The sequence below is a fragment of the Molothrus ater genome, chromosome Z, assembly GCF_012460135.2.
Source record: "Molothrus ater isolate BHLD 08-10-18 breed brown headed cowbird chromosome Z, BPBGC_Mater_1.1, whole genome shotgun sequence".
NCBI classification, from domain to species: Eukaryota; Metazoa; Chordata; class Aves; order Passeriformes; family Icteridae; genus Molothrus; species Molothrus ater.
The window spans coordinates 46,271,948-46,291,665 of record NC_050511.2 but is presented as its reverse complement, the minus strand read 5'-3'; the positions used below and the strand labels follow the sequence as shown (position 1 = coordinate 46,291,665).

The 19,718-nt window shown below is 36.8% G+C and overlaps 1 protein-coding gene across 5 annotated transcripts in view; it reads left to right on the top strand.

The window, feature by feature from the left end:
* RNF38 (ring finger protein 38) overlaps positions 1 to 19,357 on the top strand; it is a 105,142-nt gene extending 85,785 nt beyond the window's left edge. For all 5 annotated transcript variants that reach the window (XM_036403311.2, XM_054518007.1, XM_036403315.2 and 2 more), the window contains 7 exons: positions 1,692 to 1,862; positions 3,452 to 3,613; positions 6,508 to 6,614; positions 8,158 to 8,242; positions 9,755 to 9,876; positions 10,193 to 10,292; positions 15,926 to 19,357. In XM_036403311.2, coding sequence (XP_036259204.2) covers positions 1,692 to 1,862; positions 3,452 to 3,613; positions 6,508 to 6,614; positions 8,158 to 8,242; positions 9,755 to 9,876; positions 10,193 to 10,292; positions 15,926 to 15,988 — 810 coding nt within the window. In that variant the 3' untranslated portion in view covers positions 15,989 to 19,357. The remainder of the gene's footprint in view (positions 1 to 1,691; positions 1,863 to 3,451; positions 3,614 to 6,507; positions 6,615 to 8,157; positions 8,243 to 9,754; positions 9,877 to 10,192; positions 10,293 to 15,925) is intronic.
* Positions 19,358 to 19,718: the final 361 nt, after the last annotated feature.

Here is a 19,718-nt window from a genome sequence, read left to right as displayed (position 1 = left end):
GCTTTAAACTGAAAAAGAGTAGGTTTAAATTATATGTTAGGAAAAAAAAGTTCTTTACTGTGAGGATGGTAAGCCACTGGAACAGGTTGCCCAGAAAAGTTATGGATGCCACATACCTGAAAGTGTTCAAGGCCAGGTTGGATGAAGCTCTGAGCAACTGGGTCTAGTGAAAGGTGTCCCTGCCCATGGCAGGGGGTTTGGAACAAAATGATCTTTAAGGTGCCTTCCAACCCAGGTCATTCTACGATTTGTTCAAGCTGAAGAACTTTTCTAAAGCTTGAGTGAATAAATAGGTAATTTTCATTTCTTTCTGCTTTGAAGTTAGTGTCACCTCATTTGCTCTAGCTTTAAAAAGTGACATGGGAATAGCACAAATCAAACATTTGCAAACCTATATAGGAGCTATGGTAATCTCTATCATGTAGAATCCTATTTCAGTGTTTCCCAAAGAATCTCATATTTTGAAGAAGACTGGGAGATGTTCTATCTGTAAATTTATCTTCAGCTATTTCAGAGGACAGTTTTCAATTTAGTAAAATACAATAAAAAGGTATTATAAGCATAGAAACACTTGTTTATGGTATTTATTTTTTAGAAAAATTATGTAGTAACTGAGGGAAAAGTATAGTCAGCATTTAAATTAAAAATAGTAGTTGGATCAAATTAATCTACTAGTATTCTGGTGCATTTGGAGGTTTATGTTTGGTCATGATCATAGCAAATTGAGATGATAGTTTCACCTCCACTACTGAAATCTAATTTTAAATTCATTCCTTTTACCATTTTATGCTATTATAGTCAATATGTAAATGTATGCTGTGTGATATGATAATTTAAAAAAAAAGTAAAAGATCAAAACTGGGTGATCTTACTTTTCAAGATTTGATAATGAATATCTTAATTAAATGCTCTTGTAATTGTTAAAAGTGTAAAAGAAATGCCTGACATTCTCATAACAGTTCAAAGTGCAACAAAAAGGAGATTGCAGGTTCCTTGCTCCTCCATATATAAAGTTGGAAGTAAAACTGAACAATGTCACAAAGTACATTCCTGTTCCCCTGCAGTGCTTTCAGCATTTTATTGTTCAAACATTAGTGCTGAAAGTTGCTTTTTTGTCAGGTATTTAAAGGAGGAGAGAAAAAGAGCTATTTTCTGTAGTATCTGTCACTAGGGAGCTGCTTTTAGAGCATAGGATTCTCCCAAAAGTGCAAAAAAAAGCAGACTATATGAATTATTCATTGTATATGAGGCAACAGAGGTCTTTAGGCACAGTCTGACAGCTGACTCCCTCATCTGCCATCTAGAGCTTATAGTGCTTGCAAGATCATTGCTTTGGCATGTTGTTTTGATAATGATATGGGGGAAAAATAAAATTACTAGGATAGTTGTATCTGTTCATCACTTAGGAGCTTGTCTGGTCCTGGAGTATGGAAAATCCAGTCTCCTGATGACCCCATGAGCACCTGGCAGATATCATACTATGCTACTTCCTAGAGCCTATTCTGTAGTAATCGCTGTTCCTTGGGTATTTGAATGAAATCTTTTTTATGTGTATTTTGGAGGCTTTTTCAACAAGGGTAAAGAACTGTTCTCTTACAAATTATATCTTTCTGTAATAAATACGTAGAATATGGAACATTGTGTAAGGAATGTTTGTGCTACAAAAATGTATTGTTTTCATTGTATTTCAGATGCTTCAGGCGTGCTCAGTCCAGCACCTACCTGTCCCATATGCAGCATTTCCACCCCTCATTTCTAGTGACCCATTCCTTTTGCATCCTCCTCATATCTCTACACACCACCCTCCTCACTTACCTCCTCCAGGACAATTTGTTCCTTTCCAAGCACAACAGTCACGGTCGGTAAGTAATGCTTCTTACCCCACTCTCAGTAGAACTGGTGGGCTGGATGGGCACATAGTACTGATACCTCATTGAGGAAACAAGGATTTTCTTTCAAATTGTAGCCACTTGGTATGAAGATGAAAAAATGCTTCCGAAGTTCAGAGTTTCACTTCAGGTTTCGTCATTGCCTGTGGTGTTTGTCCATACGCTTTTACTTCTCTCAGAAAGATGGGTATTTCCTTCACCATCAGTTATTTCTTTCCCAGGAAGTAGAATAGAATCCAGAGGAGGTTGTGAGAGCGTAGTAGGCATCTCAGAGAAAAGCTTAGCGGAGAAAAAAGCACAATGTTGCTTTTATTTTAGTTTATTTTGTATTAATTCTTCATTAATTTTTAAATAACCAGTCCTTTCCCTAGGACATTTTCTTTACACTTATGAAAATTACTGATGTTGCTTAAGCAGATTTGGGTTAGTGAAATGGGCCATGCAGACATGGAAAAATGTGACCCTGTTTTGGATTTAGAGGGAAATCAGGTTTGCAGTTCTGGCCTACCACTCTTTCTGTGTGGTTATCTGAGTACTTGTTTGCCCTGGTGCGTAGAAGATGCAGATATTTCAGTAACACAGAAATAGGATATAGCTTTATTATTGCAAACATTGCTGAGACTCCTTCATGCCATGTCTCTGGTGTGGATAGGATTGTAATCACCTCATTGCAATGATGGGAGAACAGTTTCCATCATCCTAACAAAGTGGTTCTTTGTGGTAGAAATCTTTGCGAGACTTAGCTTTAGAAAATTTAGAAAATTTAGAAAAACTCAGGTTTTACCTTGAGTTGCTTACTTAGATTTTTAACTAGGCTTGCCTGTCTGCTTTCAGCTTTGCCAAAAAGCTTGCATCATAGTGATTTAAGAATATTTTGTTGTGTATAACAGAAAAATAGTAAATTCCTTTGGTTCCACAAGGTGGCTTTCTTAGCTGAATTTCTTGAAATGGTGAAATTCAGTATCAATAACAGAAGGGTGTATTTGTGAAACACTAAGAATTCCTTGTTGTTTCTTGGGCATTTTAACTAGATTTCACAAGCAACAAAACCAATCTGGAATCCCATGCTTCTGAAACCTCAGGACTGCTTGTTAGCACTGCTTGCATGACCCTTCTAGGAAAGCATCTGCTTGCTTTCTGGATATCATTATCAGTTTCATCTGCTGGAACCACCATGATTCCCCTCCACTTTTCAATTTTTCTGGCACAATTTCAGTTCTTGTCTATGGTTGTTTATTTTTTTCTCTCGCATAGTTATACAGTGAGAGCAGCCTGGCAAGAAGGAGAACAAATATTTGTCCTGAAAAATGCAAGATACAGGAAATTACAGCCACTCCTATATTTGCTAGATCGCATAAATTCCTGGCCTATAAGCATGGCTAGCTGGAAAAGGTGAATTTATATCAAATGTGTAGTGTTGTCTTTGCTCTTTTGGGTAGTGTTAATGACCTAGGAATTGCTCACAGAGTTACTATAAAATTGATCATGGCAGCACAGCTGGGACTGCAGTTCTTTATTGGGGAGTTATTGCAACAAAGACTATCTCTGGTTTTTTTTTGTAGCCACTTCAAAGGATAGAAAATGATGTAGAATTGCTTGGAGAACATCTTCCTGTAGGAGGTTTTACATACCCTCCCTCAGCCCATCCACCAACGTTGCCTCCCTCAGCTCCTCTTCAATTCTTAGCCCATGATCCATTACACCAGGAGGTGTCATTTGGGGTAGTAAGTATTGTTTTCTATGCTATATTCTCTTTCACACTGCATTGACATTATTGATCTTTATTCTGTAGTACATATTGTTGAAAAGTCGTGCTTTTGCAATCATATTCCATTATTGGAATAGCTGTATATTTTGGTATTTTCTTTAAGCCTAAGTTAATCAAGTTAAGAGTAATTTAATGACACCAGCAAATTATTTCCAGTAACATTATCTGCAGAGTGCAGCAGCATTTACTTAAAAAACTTTCCATGTCTTCACATAGTCCAGGATTTCTACTGCAGGTATGGGTTAGTACAGTTCAGAAAAACTGTTACCACTTTTAGTTAATTCTTCATCATATGTCGAGTTTCCACAGGTCAGGAAAGCCAGAATGCGTTAAAAACAGTTCTTTTTAAGCAGTTGTAGAGTGCTTCCATAATTCAGACTACACCATATATTATAAAGATAGCCATCTTATAAAGCTTGATTTAACTCAGCTTTCAGGGGATCAACAGGCAGTTCAACTGCAGCAGCACAAAATAAAATTAAAAGGGGTGCAGGATAAAGTCTGTGTTGAATTTTGCTGAATCATGTACTTCTGTGGTGTGTCCACTGGTGCTACTTCTAGGATCTTTGTCTTGTGCTTCAATTTGTAATCATACTAGTCTTGAGATGTGTTGTGGTTTTGTTGTTGTGGTTTTGTGTGGGTCACTTCTTTAAAAAAACCAAAATACCCCCTCTCCTGCCAGTGTGATGCTGGGAGAAATAGATAGATCCCAAGTTCAGGTGCTGAAATTTTTATTGTCTGACATGTACATCAAGTTGTCAGTGGTTTATGGGCCATATTGTTATTTAAATTTTAACTAATAATTAAATTTTAGGCCCTGCAGCTGCAGAATCGACAGATACTTTGTCTTTAATTATTCTTCTTGAAATCACAGAGCCTAATCAAATGGTTGCTTGCAGTTTTCGTAAATGTCCACCATTTCAAAAAGTGATCTACTTACTCCTAATCTAAAGGTGTATAGATTTTCAATGAAGTCTTCAGGCACTATGAGACACTCTGGAGTCCAGGACACTTGAAAGCTTCTATAAACTGTATTTTATTCAGTATGCTTGTTAGATGAATTAATCTAATCATACATGTTTTGCTTGGAGTCAGACCTTTTAATTTTTAAGTTTGGTTGTTAAAGCAGATAGGGAACATAGTTACCATTTTGTGCAGATCGTAGCATTTGTCCTCACTGATGCTTCAACTCTGTGTTGTTTATTGCTAAGGAGTAGAATAGAGACATATTACAAGTAACCATGTGGCCTTTTATAAAGTAATACTAAATTTTTACAAAGCTTCATTTGCATTAACATTAGAATGGAATAAATGCATTTCTGATTCTTTTTCATTCAGTGAACACAACAGTTTCTAATTATGTTTTCGGATTGTAGAATTCACAAAGCAGTAAAATTAAGATTTCATATGTCTAGTTTGAGACTTCAACCAAAAGGAACCTGGCTCTTTTGTATTGTTCTTATATTCATATGTTCATATTCATATGTTAATTTTATGTATGACTGTGGCTACCTAATTATATTGTTTCTGTTGTAAAATTAGGGGATTTTAGGTTAATCATTGGGAGTGTTGGGCTCTTGTGCTTTCAAATTTCAAACATGTATGAAGAAAAATGTGTTAGTAAAGGCTTGGAGTGTTCTTTGTTTCAAAAAAAAAGTCTTAAGGCCCTCAGATATGAATTTAATAGAGATACATGAATTTTGAAAAAATTCAAAAACATTAATTGTAGAAAATACAAAACCAGCTTTTAGTAAACGATTTTAGTAAAAGATGACAAAAAGTGCCCTGATTTATCCATAGAATGAATGCATGGAAACTTTGGGCTTGAGTGTCTCTCTATGTATGGTTCAGCTGCAGAAGTTGTACTGATTAAACCTTCTACATACACCTCAAAAGCTTCAAGCCTTTAAGCCTAAATAAAAGTATATACCACTGCTTAAAAGTTAGGTATTTTTAAAAGAGATTTTTTTTTAATTCTCATTTTTAAAGAGTTTTTTAAGGGCTTCTTTACTCAACTGCTTATCCACAGGCCTGCATAAGAGCGCCTGAGCCTTTTATATTTAGAAGAGGTTCAGCAATTCATGTCCTGTTTCCCAAACTGTACTGACTGTAGACTAAACACACAAGAACTTGTAGGGATTTCTGTTGTATATTACCACTTTTTCACATTAATCGGTATGATTGTATATAATAGATGGGAATAGTAATTTCAAATTGAGGCTGAGATTCTGTTGGATTTTAGCAGAGGCAAAATTTTTTAAATAATGCTTTATTGAAAGTGAATGTCATTATTTCATTATTAATTAAGAATAGAAAATGTAGAATGATGGGCTTACAGACTGGATAGGGTTGGAAGGGAGGTCATCTGGTCAAGCAGGGCCTCCTAAACTGGGTGTCCAGGACTATGTCCAGCCAGCTTTTGAGCATCTCCAGGAAGGCAGACTCCCACCATCTCCCTAAGCAACCTGTGTCAGTGCTCAGTCACCCTCAGAGTAAAGAAGTGTTTCCTGATGTTCAGATGGAGCCTCCTGTGTTTCAGTCTGTGCCCAGTGTCTCTGGTCCTGCCACTGGGCACCGCTGAAAAGAGCCTGGCTCTGCCTTCTTTGTGCCCTCCCTTCAGGTATTTAGATATATTGACAGGATCCCCCCAAGCCCTCTCTTCTCCAGGCTGAACAGGCTCAGCTGTTTCAGCATTCTTGCACACATGAAATGCTTCAGTCCCATCTTAGTGACCCTTTGTTGGACTCTCCCCAGTATGTCCAGGTCTGTCTTGTGCTGGGAAGCCCAGAACTGGACACAAGTTCCAGTTCTGCAAGTTTGAGTTGAAGCTTATTTTCTTCTTTCTTGCAGCCTTACCCACCTTTTATGCCTCGAAGACTCACAGGGCGCAGCAGATACCGATCACAGCAGCCAATACCACCACACCCTTACCATCCCAGCCTATTACCTTATGTGCTGTAAGTGAAAAGTACATTTGCTTCCATGTAGGCTATTAAGAAGTCAGAAAGCATCTTGGCACTTTTTGTGGTTGGACTCTACCAGAGACCAGGCATATTTCACCTGTCTCAGAGGAAAACTTTGATTTATGTGTAAACTTTTCAGCCTACTTTTAATAATCAACACCACTGAGCAAGAAAAGATTTAAGTGAACAGTTTCGTCCAGTATAGTTTTGTAGGTATTTTGAGGCACAGTAGCCTCTTGTTTCTGAACTCTTGGTAAAATCTTCAACAGATTTTAAATCATAGTTCTATGATACTCTTACAGAGGCATAGTTACACTGTAGTATCAAGTTATAAGAGTCTTCATTTATGGAATAAATTTGGTTTGGTTCTTAATTGTAAAACACAAGAGTGGGGACTTCTGTGATGTGTTACTCTTTATTGGCTTAAGTGCTACTCTGTCACAGCTGTCACATTTCTGTTCTGCCTCTGAGTAGCTGTTTCTGGAAAAGATGTGAGACAATTAACATTTAGGAACTGTCTGTAGTGTGTTATGGTAGACTCTCTGGAAGAGAGTTTGGGTCTATGACATGTATTAGTCTTCTGTGTTCTGTACTAGAAGTAAGAATTAAATGTTTGGAAAAAAAAGATTAAGTTTCTGGTGGCAGAGGTGACACTGACAAGGAAATAATCAAGTACTGACACCAGATCTGTAGATTCTCTCTGTGCAACGTCAGACGTGGCATGAAAATGGCACCAGAAATCTGATTCAGCGAAGTTGTTCAACTTTTCGTCTTGCAATTTGAGAGTAGTGTCATAGCTTCTTGCCTATTCATTGAGGACATGATGTAGCACAGTAATTCCTGATTCCACTGTACTAGTGCTTTGAATTTGTGATTTCCATGTCTGTGGATGAAGTTTTGACCCATTGTACTACCTTGAGGGGGGGTAAAAAGATTTACTGAATGTACAACCAGAAAAACATCTCTCTGATCTCTCAGTCTGAAGGGATTCTGCTTTTACCAACATCACAGTACATGAGAAAGTGAATTTGTGCTTGCCTTCAGGATGGGTTTGTCTGGTACAAATCCTATTTATCTTCACTTTTGTGGTTTAGGCTTGCAGAAGTTGCAAGACTTTTATGTTGGAGATCTAAATGGACTTTGTATTCCTCTTTGATGGTCTTTTATCCACTTAAGGAAATAAAGCATATTTAAAAGCAGAATGTCAATTTTTTGGTCAGTTTTAGGTCTCCATATTCTGTGATAATTAAGAGATTGGTTTTTGTAATAAAGCTGAGCTTGGTTAAAAGCGTCAAGCGAAGCACACATGCAGTTAAAAGGTCAGCACTCCCAATATCAGAAAGTTAGCAGAAAAAGCATTTTTCTGTGACTCTTTCACTTCAAATATCTGTTCTTGACTTCAAACACAACATTTTTGCCAGTTCTGAGAACATGTTGATTTGAGAGGCATCAGAAAGGTTACTTTACCTCTGCCAGATGTTTCTGTGCTTTCCTTCAGCAAGATGCTGAACTTTATCCTTGTTTGCTCTCATGGTAGATCAATGCTCCCAGTGCCACCAGCAGTTGGACCAGCTTTCAGCTTTGAGTTGGATGTGGAAGATGGAGAGGTAGAAAACTATGAGGTTGGTGTGTGAACTACAACTATCTTTAAAGAACAGATGTTAGCTCAAGCAATAGATAAAATTTTATTATATTTTGCTTTTAATCCTGGTTTTGCTTTTCAAATAAATGTGACTATGAAGACCGAATCCAAAACTGGTCCTTTCAGATTTTTTGTAATACTGAATATTAGAAGTGTTTAGCTTTCTTTCTTGTCTATTGCTCTCAGAATTCCCCTTTCCAGGCTAGTAATCATTAAATTGTTCAACTTTTATGTTCTCCATGCTACTCTTCTCCTTTCAAAATTTAATTGATTTTAAATACCAAACAGAAGTGAAGCACTTTCAAAAGAAAAGGGTAAGTTACTGGTTTTATGGGTGTAACTTTCAGAATAGTTTTAATATCATAGGATTAATTAATCTAAACATATTTATAAAATTACCTTACTGCCTTTTCATCTTGCCCTCTGGAGGGGATGGTAGTTCACATCTAGAGATGCAGAACCCTCTTCAATATCCTAGATAATTATGGGGCTGTTCCAACTGTTGTTTCTTTGCTGGTTCTGAAGCTAATGGATTCCATTTGATTTCTCTTGAGTTAGTCATCATTTACCCTGACTTCTGCATCTCTTTGCCTGTGCTCTCATTAAGATACTTGTGTAGTTGCACATCTTCAGTTTAACAATGAGTGCTTCTTTAATAACTTCTGTGGTGATTCAGAAACAGCATTGCCTTCTGAGAATTTGGGCCCTAGGTTCAGTAGTGTAAGAAATCAATACCATTTGCAGCTTTCACAGTATCTTTTCTCTCCATTGATTGTCTATCACACTGATGTTGTTTCCTATGCCCCTCATGAAGGAGTGTGAGTTAAATACATGACAGATTGCAAATTATATACATGAAAGGATTTTAGTTGCAATCATTGGCTTACAGAAAATTAACATAAAAATAAGCAGCCAAAAAAGCGCCTAACGTTTGATGATATGTATTTGTTTTCCAGACTGAGGCTAAAGTCTCTATATTTTAATTCAACTAGCCCAAGACACAGAATGGGAATCATAAACTGTCCCATTAAATTTATGGTTTCTCTCACAAGACCAAATGCACATATTCTAACAAAGGAAATTAGTTGACAATTTCTTTCTGACAATTACCAGCACTGTTAATTGCATAGCAGGGTGAGGTGATCCCTCAGAAGTGAATTAGTTATTCAGTCACAGGACTAATTGGAAATTGGGTACTTGGATGGATCCCAATCCCTCTGGGATGGGATTTCAAAACCCATGTCCTCTTGGGAGGTGGGTTTTGAAATCCCAGAGAAAATATCTTACATCATTACAAAGATGGTTAAGCTCTGAAAGACTTTCTAAGGAGCTTGTATTGTGTGGGAGGACTAAGGTTCTAAACATTTATTGATAGAAGGGTGTTTTGTGCTAGCAGCTGGTATAGTGAGATCTGATGGTAGTGCCAACACTAATGGAAACAGAGCCTGTTTGATCAGTGAATTTTTATATGTCTGGTTTCCATGTTTTGCAGGCACTGCTGAATTTGGCAGAACGTCTGGGAGAAGCCAAACCACGGGGATTAACAAAAGCTGACATTGAGCAGCTTCCATCCTACAGATTCAATCCAAACAATCACCAGTCAGAGCAGACATTGTAAGTATACAGTGGTCTCTTTCAAGTATCCATAATTTAGGTTGGCTTGATTTTAATTTCTTTAGCTTGCAGTCACAGCAAGGTAGAAGAGCAAGAATACCTGATTTGTGATGTGAAAGCACAGTAAATAAAAAAAGAAAACACCCATAGAATCCCACAGTCAGTTCTCAGTTTCCATTGTCAGATGTAGATCACTGTAGCTACTGAAGGAGTAAAATAGCCACTGTGTTGCATTCATACCTCTAAGGTTTTGTATGGAATGCATATTTGTTGTTCTTACATACAAGATACATTTGAACTTCATTGTCTTTTTTAGATGTGTGGTGTGCATGTGTGATTTTGAGTCAAGGCAGCTACTTAGAGTCTTACCCTGTAACCACGAGTTCCATGCCAAGTGTGTTGATAAATGGCTGAAGGTAAGAAAATGTAATCCTATCTTGGATGAAATTGATTATGTAGTTTTGTTAGGAGAGGGTGGGGATATTTTGCTGTTATGCTTCATTTCATCTTGTTTTGTGTTTCTGATACTCAAAAAGGCAGCAGAATGGAATCACTGCCTAGGTATTATATTATTCTAATAATTGATGAAGACTGTTTCTTCATAATATTTGGCACAATGGAAAATTAATATGAATGCAGTTGTTTTCATTGACAGCTCTTACTCTCTTCCATTTGCTTAAAACAGTAACTGTGCATTTGACTATTACACAACATTAAAGAAGACTTGAGTAAAAGTAAATAATATAGGAGGTATGATACAGAGTTTGGTGATGATGGTGGCTTCAACTATTTTACATAGCTTGCCTAGCAGAATGAGTACCAACAGATTTCCTTCCCCACTTTGCTGTTAATGTTGGTTTCTGAGGCAAATAAAGTGGATTACACATGTACATTTATGTGTATGCATATATAAAGAAATGTAATATATACAAATAGAAAGTACAGTTTTACAAAATAATTTACCCATCCAAGAGGATTTGAGCAAAACAGAAAGGCTCAAGCGTCAGGACCACCCAGGAAGAGCACTTATTAAATAGCAGCTGTGCAGAAGGTGAGAAGAACAAGAAATACAAGTAGATTATGGCAGACATTTCTACAGGCTACATTGAGCCAGATCTACTGCTAGCAAGGTATTGATTCCCATCTTGCTTCAGTTTTTCGACTACTTTATTCTATTCAGCTTTAATCGATTTAGTCTGTCATGTGGAACATTGGAAACTGCAGTGATCCTCTGTTGATATGGTCCCTAGAAAATTACAGATGGTGTTTGTTGTTTTGGAAAAAGAAATAAAACTCCCTTGCCTTTATGGCATCATAAATATGGCATCATATCTTAGGCAAGTGCTAAAATATGCAGTGGAAAGTCAATATTGACAGTATTTTTTTTCCTAAGAAGATACCAAGAATAATGAGAAGGATTTGAAAAAATGGGATGTCAAATTGCCATTTGGCTACAATACCCATAGTTAAGGAATATTAATCCAAATATTACCAGGTGGGATGTGCCTGGCCCCGTCTGACCCTTGCTGCTGGGCCAAAGGCAGCAGCTGTGGTGTTTCACCTCAGAGATACCTTTGGCTGGCTGGGTGCTGCAGCTCGGCACTTGGAACAAATCCAGGCATAGTAGGAACTCAGTTTACCTCTGGTGGAAAAGGTTCAGGCGATGGTGAAGAGAAAAAGGAGAGGATTCTGCTGTAGAGTTTTAATCCAGAGTTTTATTCCAGCATGACAGACCTCTGAATCTTGTAACAGCTCCGAATCGAATGCCGACCGCATGGTCCCGTCTCCTTTTAAGCCCGGGGACAGGGGGAGGGGAAGGGACAGGTGAGGCACCAACCAGGTGTGAGGAGGGGAAGGCTCAAGGGATACAGACACTTGGACAGGTCAATGAGCCCGGACCTGAGGGGCATCTTTTGAACTTCTGCCAACCACACAACGCCCTTGCTGGAATGTTAAGATTGATGGACAGCTCTCAGCAGGAGGGCAAAGGGGGAGAGGAAAGGAGAGGTTGGCACAGCTGGGGGGTTGGGATAGGTGAAACAGGAAACGGCGTCACACTGCAACACATACTAGTCTAAGTCTAAAGCTCCTACAAAATCTAGGGCCAGTGTAACTCTAATGCTCTTAATTTTTGGTAGAAATGGTCCAAAAGTGTCTGAATTCACAAACATGCTCAAAAATGAGCAAGAGTAATCGAAACCTGGTTGTTTTTTTGTCATACTAAGAAGCCACATGCACACACTCCACATAATATTATCAGTTTTCCTCTGCTAGACGTATGAAGTTTTGTTCACTTACTACAAATTAAGACTAGAGTCTGTATGTATCAAAGTGGTGTTCTTCAGTGTTCCCCTTCTCTTCTCAATCAGCATCCACACTGTGTGTCAAACTTTCATTGCATGAAACTCTCTAAGTCAGTTGTGGTATGGACAGTGAGAATCCAGGGATAGTATTCTCTCCACTTTATGGAAAGAAAGAAAAAAAAAAAAGTCATTTGACATAGCCTGTGAGATAGTGGATGCTATAGGTTTATTATGTGGATTTTTTTAAAGACAGTTCATTCCAGGCTGTTAATGCAAAAAAAAATATACCTCTGATTCATAGAACCCCTGATCTGCAGACTCCTGAAAGTTACAAGGAACATGTCAGGAAAGTATCATGCACGTTTATCTTTATCTTACTGCTCTTTTCTTACCTGACATCCCACTCTGGAGTCAGACATGTTAAGCTAGTCTCTTTTGGACTCAGTGTGTTACTTTAAAAGTTAAAGAGTTAGTCCTTTCAATTGAACATGGCAATAGAATTTGGAACTGCAAAGTGAAAAAAACAGATTTAGTTTAGTCTGTTTTCATAATCATAGTGTACTGTTCTAGTAGTGAAATAGTTTTGCTGATGTTCCTGTCCCATCAAAGAATCTGCATTTTCTAACAGATCTTCACCTGTAGTATTTTCTAAAGGTTGTCCTTAGAATTAGGTGCAAGATATGCAATCAAAATGTAGAGGGGTGCAGTTAAACCTAGCAGAACTTGCAGAGCTGAGTGCAAAATAAGATAGAGAACTTTAAACCATTTTAGTGTAAGTTCACTAAGACAATGCTTATACACCATGTGGGCTTAGTTACAGTGGTACGAAGATGATATTTGCAAATAAAGACTATTTTGCTTTGGAAGCTGTAACAAATTACCTGTAACACCAGTCTGTTTTAGTTACTGCCTCTGTCTAAACTTGGTTACAGTTAAGAAGCTAATATCTGGAAGTGATAATAACTGGAAAATATTTTGTGCTTTAGTTTTGCTTCTGTCCATTTGTTTATGAATTTGAGAGCTTTTTTAATATATCTTGATTGTATAATTATGTTCACATCTACCTAATTCATATCATCCAGCCAACATCATAAATTCTACAAGGGAAAGTTAAAATTCTATCTTTCAATACTTGTAATGTTATTCCATGAAGTAGACAAAGAAAAATATTATTGGTTAGTCACTATTTTTTACTGATTTAATTTCATTTCTTTGAAGAGTGTATTTGTTATCTAGGACTATTTCTAGAACTGTGGAGTCAAATTTTTTTTTTTTAAGTTCCATCATATGTCACTTCAGTGAAAGATATAAGTAAAAGGTTAGTGATTCAATCTGAGTACTTTAAAAATACTCTGCTTGGGTTGCCTCTTGGTGATGATGGCAAAGTAAAAAAACTATCTAAAAACATTTTTAGATAGTGTCTTGTATGTGACAACACTATCTTTTTAGGTGGTGAGCAAGTAAGAGGACATGTTCTATACCAGTGCATTAAGTTGCCCACTTGAGCTAAAATACTTTCCTACGTAAGCAAACTTAAAGACTTAACAAGAGAAGATATAATACAGTGGAGGAAACAATATCATTAAAAGGAGAGAGGTTATCCTTTCACTTTTTGTAGTATACCTAGTTCCCATGTTTCACAGTATTTGGCTCCTTCTTACCCTAAATCCTCTAGTCATGTATGAACACATGAGAAATGTGTTCTTCTATACGATAAAAATCATAATTCCAAAAGAGTACTTGACACCATGACCTGTCTTCACCTTGAGGGTTGAGAACAATGTTAAGAGGACAACCTGCCCTTATATTTAACCTACTAGGAAATGCTGTATTATATATAAGAAAAGACAAACTGTAACTATACTTCAACTTACTTCTGATAGACTAACCCCAAAGCAGTGCAGTGGTTTTTAGAGGATTCTAGTAGACCTATAGTTTCATTATTCTAAATGCAGCTCACTTTAACTATAAATTTCTAGAAAATATTTTTTTTAATCGATTAATTGTGCAGCACTCTGTAGTTACAGCACAAAATTAATTCTTCCTGAAGGAGTGGCAAGTTAGAAGATCATATTACAATATTATGTCCTACTCACTCCTGTTTTGGTGTCAAAGAGTCATATAAAATGCCAGGAGGGGGAAATTCATTTAATCAAAGACACAAGAATGCAACTAAATTTAAAGCAGATGTTCATGTAGAATCATGAAAAGTTACTTTAAAAGCAGTGCTTTGGTGTCCCTGAGTATTCATTTTATCCTGGCACAGTAGGTCTATGTCTGGAATTCCTGTCAGGAAATTACTCCTACTGAATGCTGTCTGTAGTGCAAGTGGTTGTTACTTCAGTACCAACTTAAGCAAATAGGTTTTGATTTATTAATCCACTGAATTCCATGTTTAAGAACATGCCTTTTTATTTTAAACATTATATCAGTCAGGCTATATTTAGAATCAGGCACATGAAATGAAATTAAATGACCGACTAAGGACATTTTGAAACTGCTAGTGAAAGAGCAAGAAATATAAGTTTAATTGATAGTCCAATCCCTGATTTACAAAAACTACAAAGCAATAAAATTTATGGACAGTGCTAACAGTTGACAGCAGGAAAAATGACAGGAAAAATATACTGTAAATTTAATTTCCATTACTGAATAATGTTTTTCAGTAAAAAATGACATAGTATTTTCATAGGATTGGTTATTTTTTGGATTTAAAATATTTGACAAAGAATTCTGAATTGTGGCCTACATAGTCATACTTCTTGATGCTCTTCACTTGTATTATTTTCATTGAAAAATCTGGTTGCCTTAGAAGACTTGGAGTACAGTGGTTGATCTTGCAGTTTTGGTAACTATGAAATAGAAATTTATGACAGGGAAGAGCTCTCTTCACTCTTCCCTTTGCAAGGGAAGTATTGACTCATGGATGTTATATATTTTTCTGGGCCTTTTTCTCATTATTTGCTAAAATGAAATTAGCCGGTATTTGAAAAGGGGAATGAGAAGGCAGAAATACTTTCCCAGTAGCTTAAGGAATATTACTTCTTATCTGCCTTACTTTTTAAGGAAGCTAGAAAAATAAATGAGTCACAGGACATATTTTCAATATGTGCTTTACTAAAGAGCTAAATATAGGCCTGCTGGGGTGTGTTATTTGAATATCTGCTTGGTCGGGTCATCTTTTCTTTCTTTATTTTATTCCCTTTCCCCTTTACTAAAAGCCCCTCCCTTTTCCCCCTGTTTGCTTTCAGCTTTGACCAAGTCTATCTGATGTTTTTCTGTGATGATAACCAAATAAACAAAGTACGGTGTCATTCCTGATCAGTACAGTTTGTGACAATATGACATCCTCACACAAAATGTTTATTTGAGCCGAAGGTGTCTCAGTTTGTTTTGGTGGTTTTCTCTTTGTCATACAGTACAGGCTGTTAGTTACATCCATCTGACTGCAATACTCTCTAATTGTGAATCTGCATTAATGAAACCACCATCACTTAGCTAGAGCCTTATTTGTTGTCTTACTTCAGCTTTAAAGGTAAAAGGCACAATTATTTTTTTGTAAATGTAATTTTGAATTTGCAAACTCACCACACCATTCAAACATAACAAAACAAGAAGACATAAGCACATTCTGTCTTCTCTTGAATTGCTGTTCAGCAGTCACAGATGTCAGTGTCACATACACATTACTTTAACAATGTATTTGTCAGTCTGGTTAACCCTGTTTTGTTTTTCTGGTTTTACAGGCAAATCGCACCTGCCCAATTTGTAGAGCTGATGCTTCAGAAGTGCATCGTGATTCAGAATGACCAATCTAAGAGCACAAATCTGGTTTGGGTGTTTCTGGTCACGTGTATATATGAACTCTCTATTGAGCTTACCTACCCATGTGGCTTCCAGCCTACCCTTTTCACAAAAGGGTCAATGGACCTTACTTTGCACTGTGTGACTTAATCAATTATAAAGCTTATAACTAGTCTTCACAGTTACAGGATTGTTATACTAACAAGTGTGATTGGAACTCCAAAGATTTTTTTTTAGCTTAATTTTGTGTGTGCACTAACATTCCCTGGGTTTTGTGTGATCATTCCAAGTATTGCTGCGAGATTACTGTGGATGTGATCTTTTCGCATGTGCTTTTATATAAAAGAAAAGAAAAAAAAAAGTGGTAGCTCCAAACAATATAGCAATCTACCTTATATAGAGCCTTCAGATACTGTGAGTGGGGATGAATGGTATGAGTGTGTTTGCCTGAGAGAGGGTGAGTGAAGTGTGCTTGTGACTGGGTGTGCCTGCCTGTTTGAGAACCTATATACCAGCATGTACTGAGAACGTATGTGTGTAGTAATAATTATGCTGCAATGTATAATCTTGTGTGTTATTTAAACAGTACTAGTACTGTACACTGGTTCCTTCCCTTGTGTTTGCAGTTGCACACTGAATGCAATGGGTGCAGCAATTACAGACATTTAGTATTTTGTCCCCAACGTACTTACAGGTGTAAAGACCTTTCTACCTACTACTATTCAAACAGCTGTTATGCTTCCCCTTCACTGGAGGCTTTAAGTGTGTACCACTAAAGAATGCATTGATTCTTCATACATGAGTAACCTTGGGGGTTTTATCATATGTTACAAAGTCTGGATTTTTAAATGGCTGATTTACAAGTTATTTTATCAATTTAGAGTCACAATATCACATTTAGCAATATTAATGTTTTCAGTTGCTGAAATATATCAATGTTTTTCCGTTTTCCTTTTAAATTTTTCTAGCTGGGTTTACCAGTTATGTGTTTCTTCCATGAAAGGAAGCAGGAAGTACACTGAGGGTGTCCTGGTCTTGTGGAAAAGCTCTTAACTTTTGCCCATTGTACTTGCTAAGGACATAATCTTTTAGCTTATAAACACTGGCTTTTCGTTCTTTGTCATCTGCAAGGAAGTTGGTATGTAACTAAAATAACTTGTAAAAAGTTACAATTTTATTCCTGCGACTTCATGAATAAAATGCATTTTTAGCGTTTTCTCAGAGAAGTAGAATTTCATATTTCTTTCACCCTATCACAAGAGGAGGTAGGTTTTGGTCATAACCTGCAGAACTCAGTTGCCCTGATGCTGCTTCTTTCCCTTCCTTACTTCATGATGAGTGTAATAGGAAGAAGGAACTCCTATGTTTTTGCAATCAAGTTTCCAGAGTGCTCCACTAGAGGAGAAATTTGGAATACTTTCCAGAACAGTGCTGTGAAAAAAGGGGATAATGTCTATTCAAGTGCTCTGAATAATATTTTATTTGGGCTATGAAAAAAAATGAACTTTTTTTGTAATGCTCACACTGTTAATGTCTGTGATGTGTTCTAGCAAAATACTTAGGTCTGCATATGCCACAATTATTAAAAGGATGCACTTTTTGCAAGGAAATTCTTCTCATCAATTCGGTGTCATTTCTTTGGTTGCAGTAGCAGCACAATTACCAGTATTGCTTCAACCTGCTGCCAGTCTCAGCTTTAAGTTTATTCTTTATAATTTCTGATGCTTTTGTATGCTGCTATGCTTTAGTATCAGTTAAAATTTCAAACAGTGTTAGAGGTTCTCCATGCTGGTTTTCCTCTTTGAAGATTTTACAGACCAGTCACAGCTCTTGGTGCAGCTAAATAAAAGCACAATTTTGCCCCGTTTCAAATGTTTTTCCCTGTGTTTAGTTATGCAGGTAGTTCTCAAAAACAGTGATCCTTTCTGTACCTGTCCTTAGTTAGGAAACTAAATAAACAAAAATGTTGTTATTTCCACTTCAAAATACTATAATTTCTTTTTCCTCTCTTCCAGTGGAGTTAAAGAATAGGCTTTTCACAACAGCACCTAGCAGGTTAAATTACATGTAATAAAATTTATTTTTTTAACAAATAAAATCATGTTTAAAAAGCATATGCCACGTATGTCTTACAAAACTTAGCCTCTTTTATATAACTGCAAAAGAAAAATAATCCATGTACAGATTTAAACATGACTAATATTTCTGTGTTTAGTATTCAGTTCAAAGCATGGAAAGAGGGTACTTTTTCTAAACTTGATACAAGTGAACAAGACACATACTTCTGAAGCTAAGGGAAAGTAGTTCTCTTTCTGGAACTGGAGAAATGTCCCTTTTCCCCCACTAAAATTCAGTGAGACAGTGGGAGGTCTAGGAGATGGAGGGTCTAAGTTGGTAAAATCCTGCAATTAATTGTTGCACTCTTATGGCTCATCTCTTCTGGAATGGTTCTTCAGTTTGCTTGGATGAATGGGGACTTGCTTCTCGTGGTCAGTGTGTACAAAGAACACACATGCTTAATGTTTTGAATCAGCTCAGACAGGCTACAACCACATCTTTTGTGGTGGCTGTCAAGGGCAGGGGATTTATGTTCAGCTCTTAACTGCCATGTATTATGCACAGCTGCCATGGTGCCTGACAGCACCTGAATTCAGCAACACTTCTTTTATGTTCATTGCCTTTCTGCCATCCAGTTACTCTTTTCTTCTCCAAAAAAACAAAAATATACAACCTCCAATATATTTGCTTTATCATATTGGCACTGCTGTGTTTTTTTGCATAAGCTGTCAATTTAATTTGACATTTTGGTGGATATCAAGGCCTACAGATAATTCCAGTGTCTCATTTTTTGGCTTTCTTTAGAAAAAGAAGTAAGGCCATGTATTGTACATCATTTTGTAGAGGCTCTTGAATGTGACTTCACAGCTCTTAATACAATGCATAATGCTTGGGATGAGATTTACCAACTGTTTTAATTTTAATTGTAGAAAACAGTTTCAACTGAGTTATCTTTGGGCCTTTGTAAAAGCTGTGGTTTTTTCCTTTGGTACATTGTTACCTCATTTTGCTACTTGTGTTTCAGACTTGCTAATTATTATGAAAGCTTATGGTTTTTGTTGGAATCATATTTTGTTAAGTGTTTTCTTTAAATCATATGCTATTGTATCATTTAACATGTAGTTTTAAATGTATTATAAATATCTGTAACCAAATCATTTGAAGGCTTGATAAATTTTTAACAAAATTTGTACATTTTTTATGAGAGTTACTAGTAATGCTTTACTAGGTAGTGCAATGAATTTTTATTTTTAATCCCTGTGCCCAATTTTGGAGTTGAGAGAGTTGTTCGGTAATAAATGTATGATGTACACTTACACAGTTTTGTCCTGTTCTTTCTTTGAGGAGTGTATGGTTTTCTTTTATTACTGGGCATATTTCTGTGCATCATCATGCAAATTGAAATATTACTGGCAACAGACACTTGTGTTGTAGGTGTTTTGCCACCCTAACTGTAGCACACGACTTTTTCTTTATTCTTATGTTGAGAGAGCCTCAGAAACTGATCTGAAATGCTGTACCATATTTCTGAGAGCGTGAGAATTGAACTTACTCAAAGCCCTGTGCTCTAAAGATCTTACTTACTTAGCCAGAAGAAACTTTGCAGGGATGATGGTGCTTCTTAGGCATACTCTTTGCACTGTGAATCAGCAGAAGAGATGTGTTACACTTTTGCAG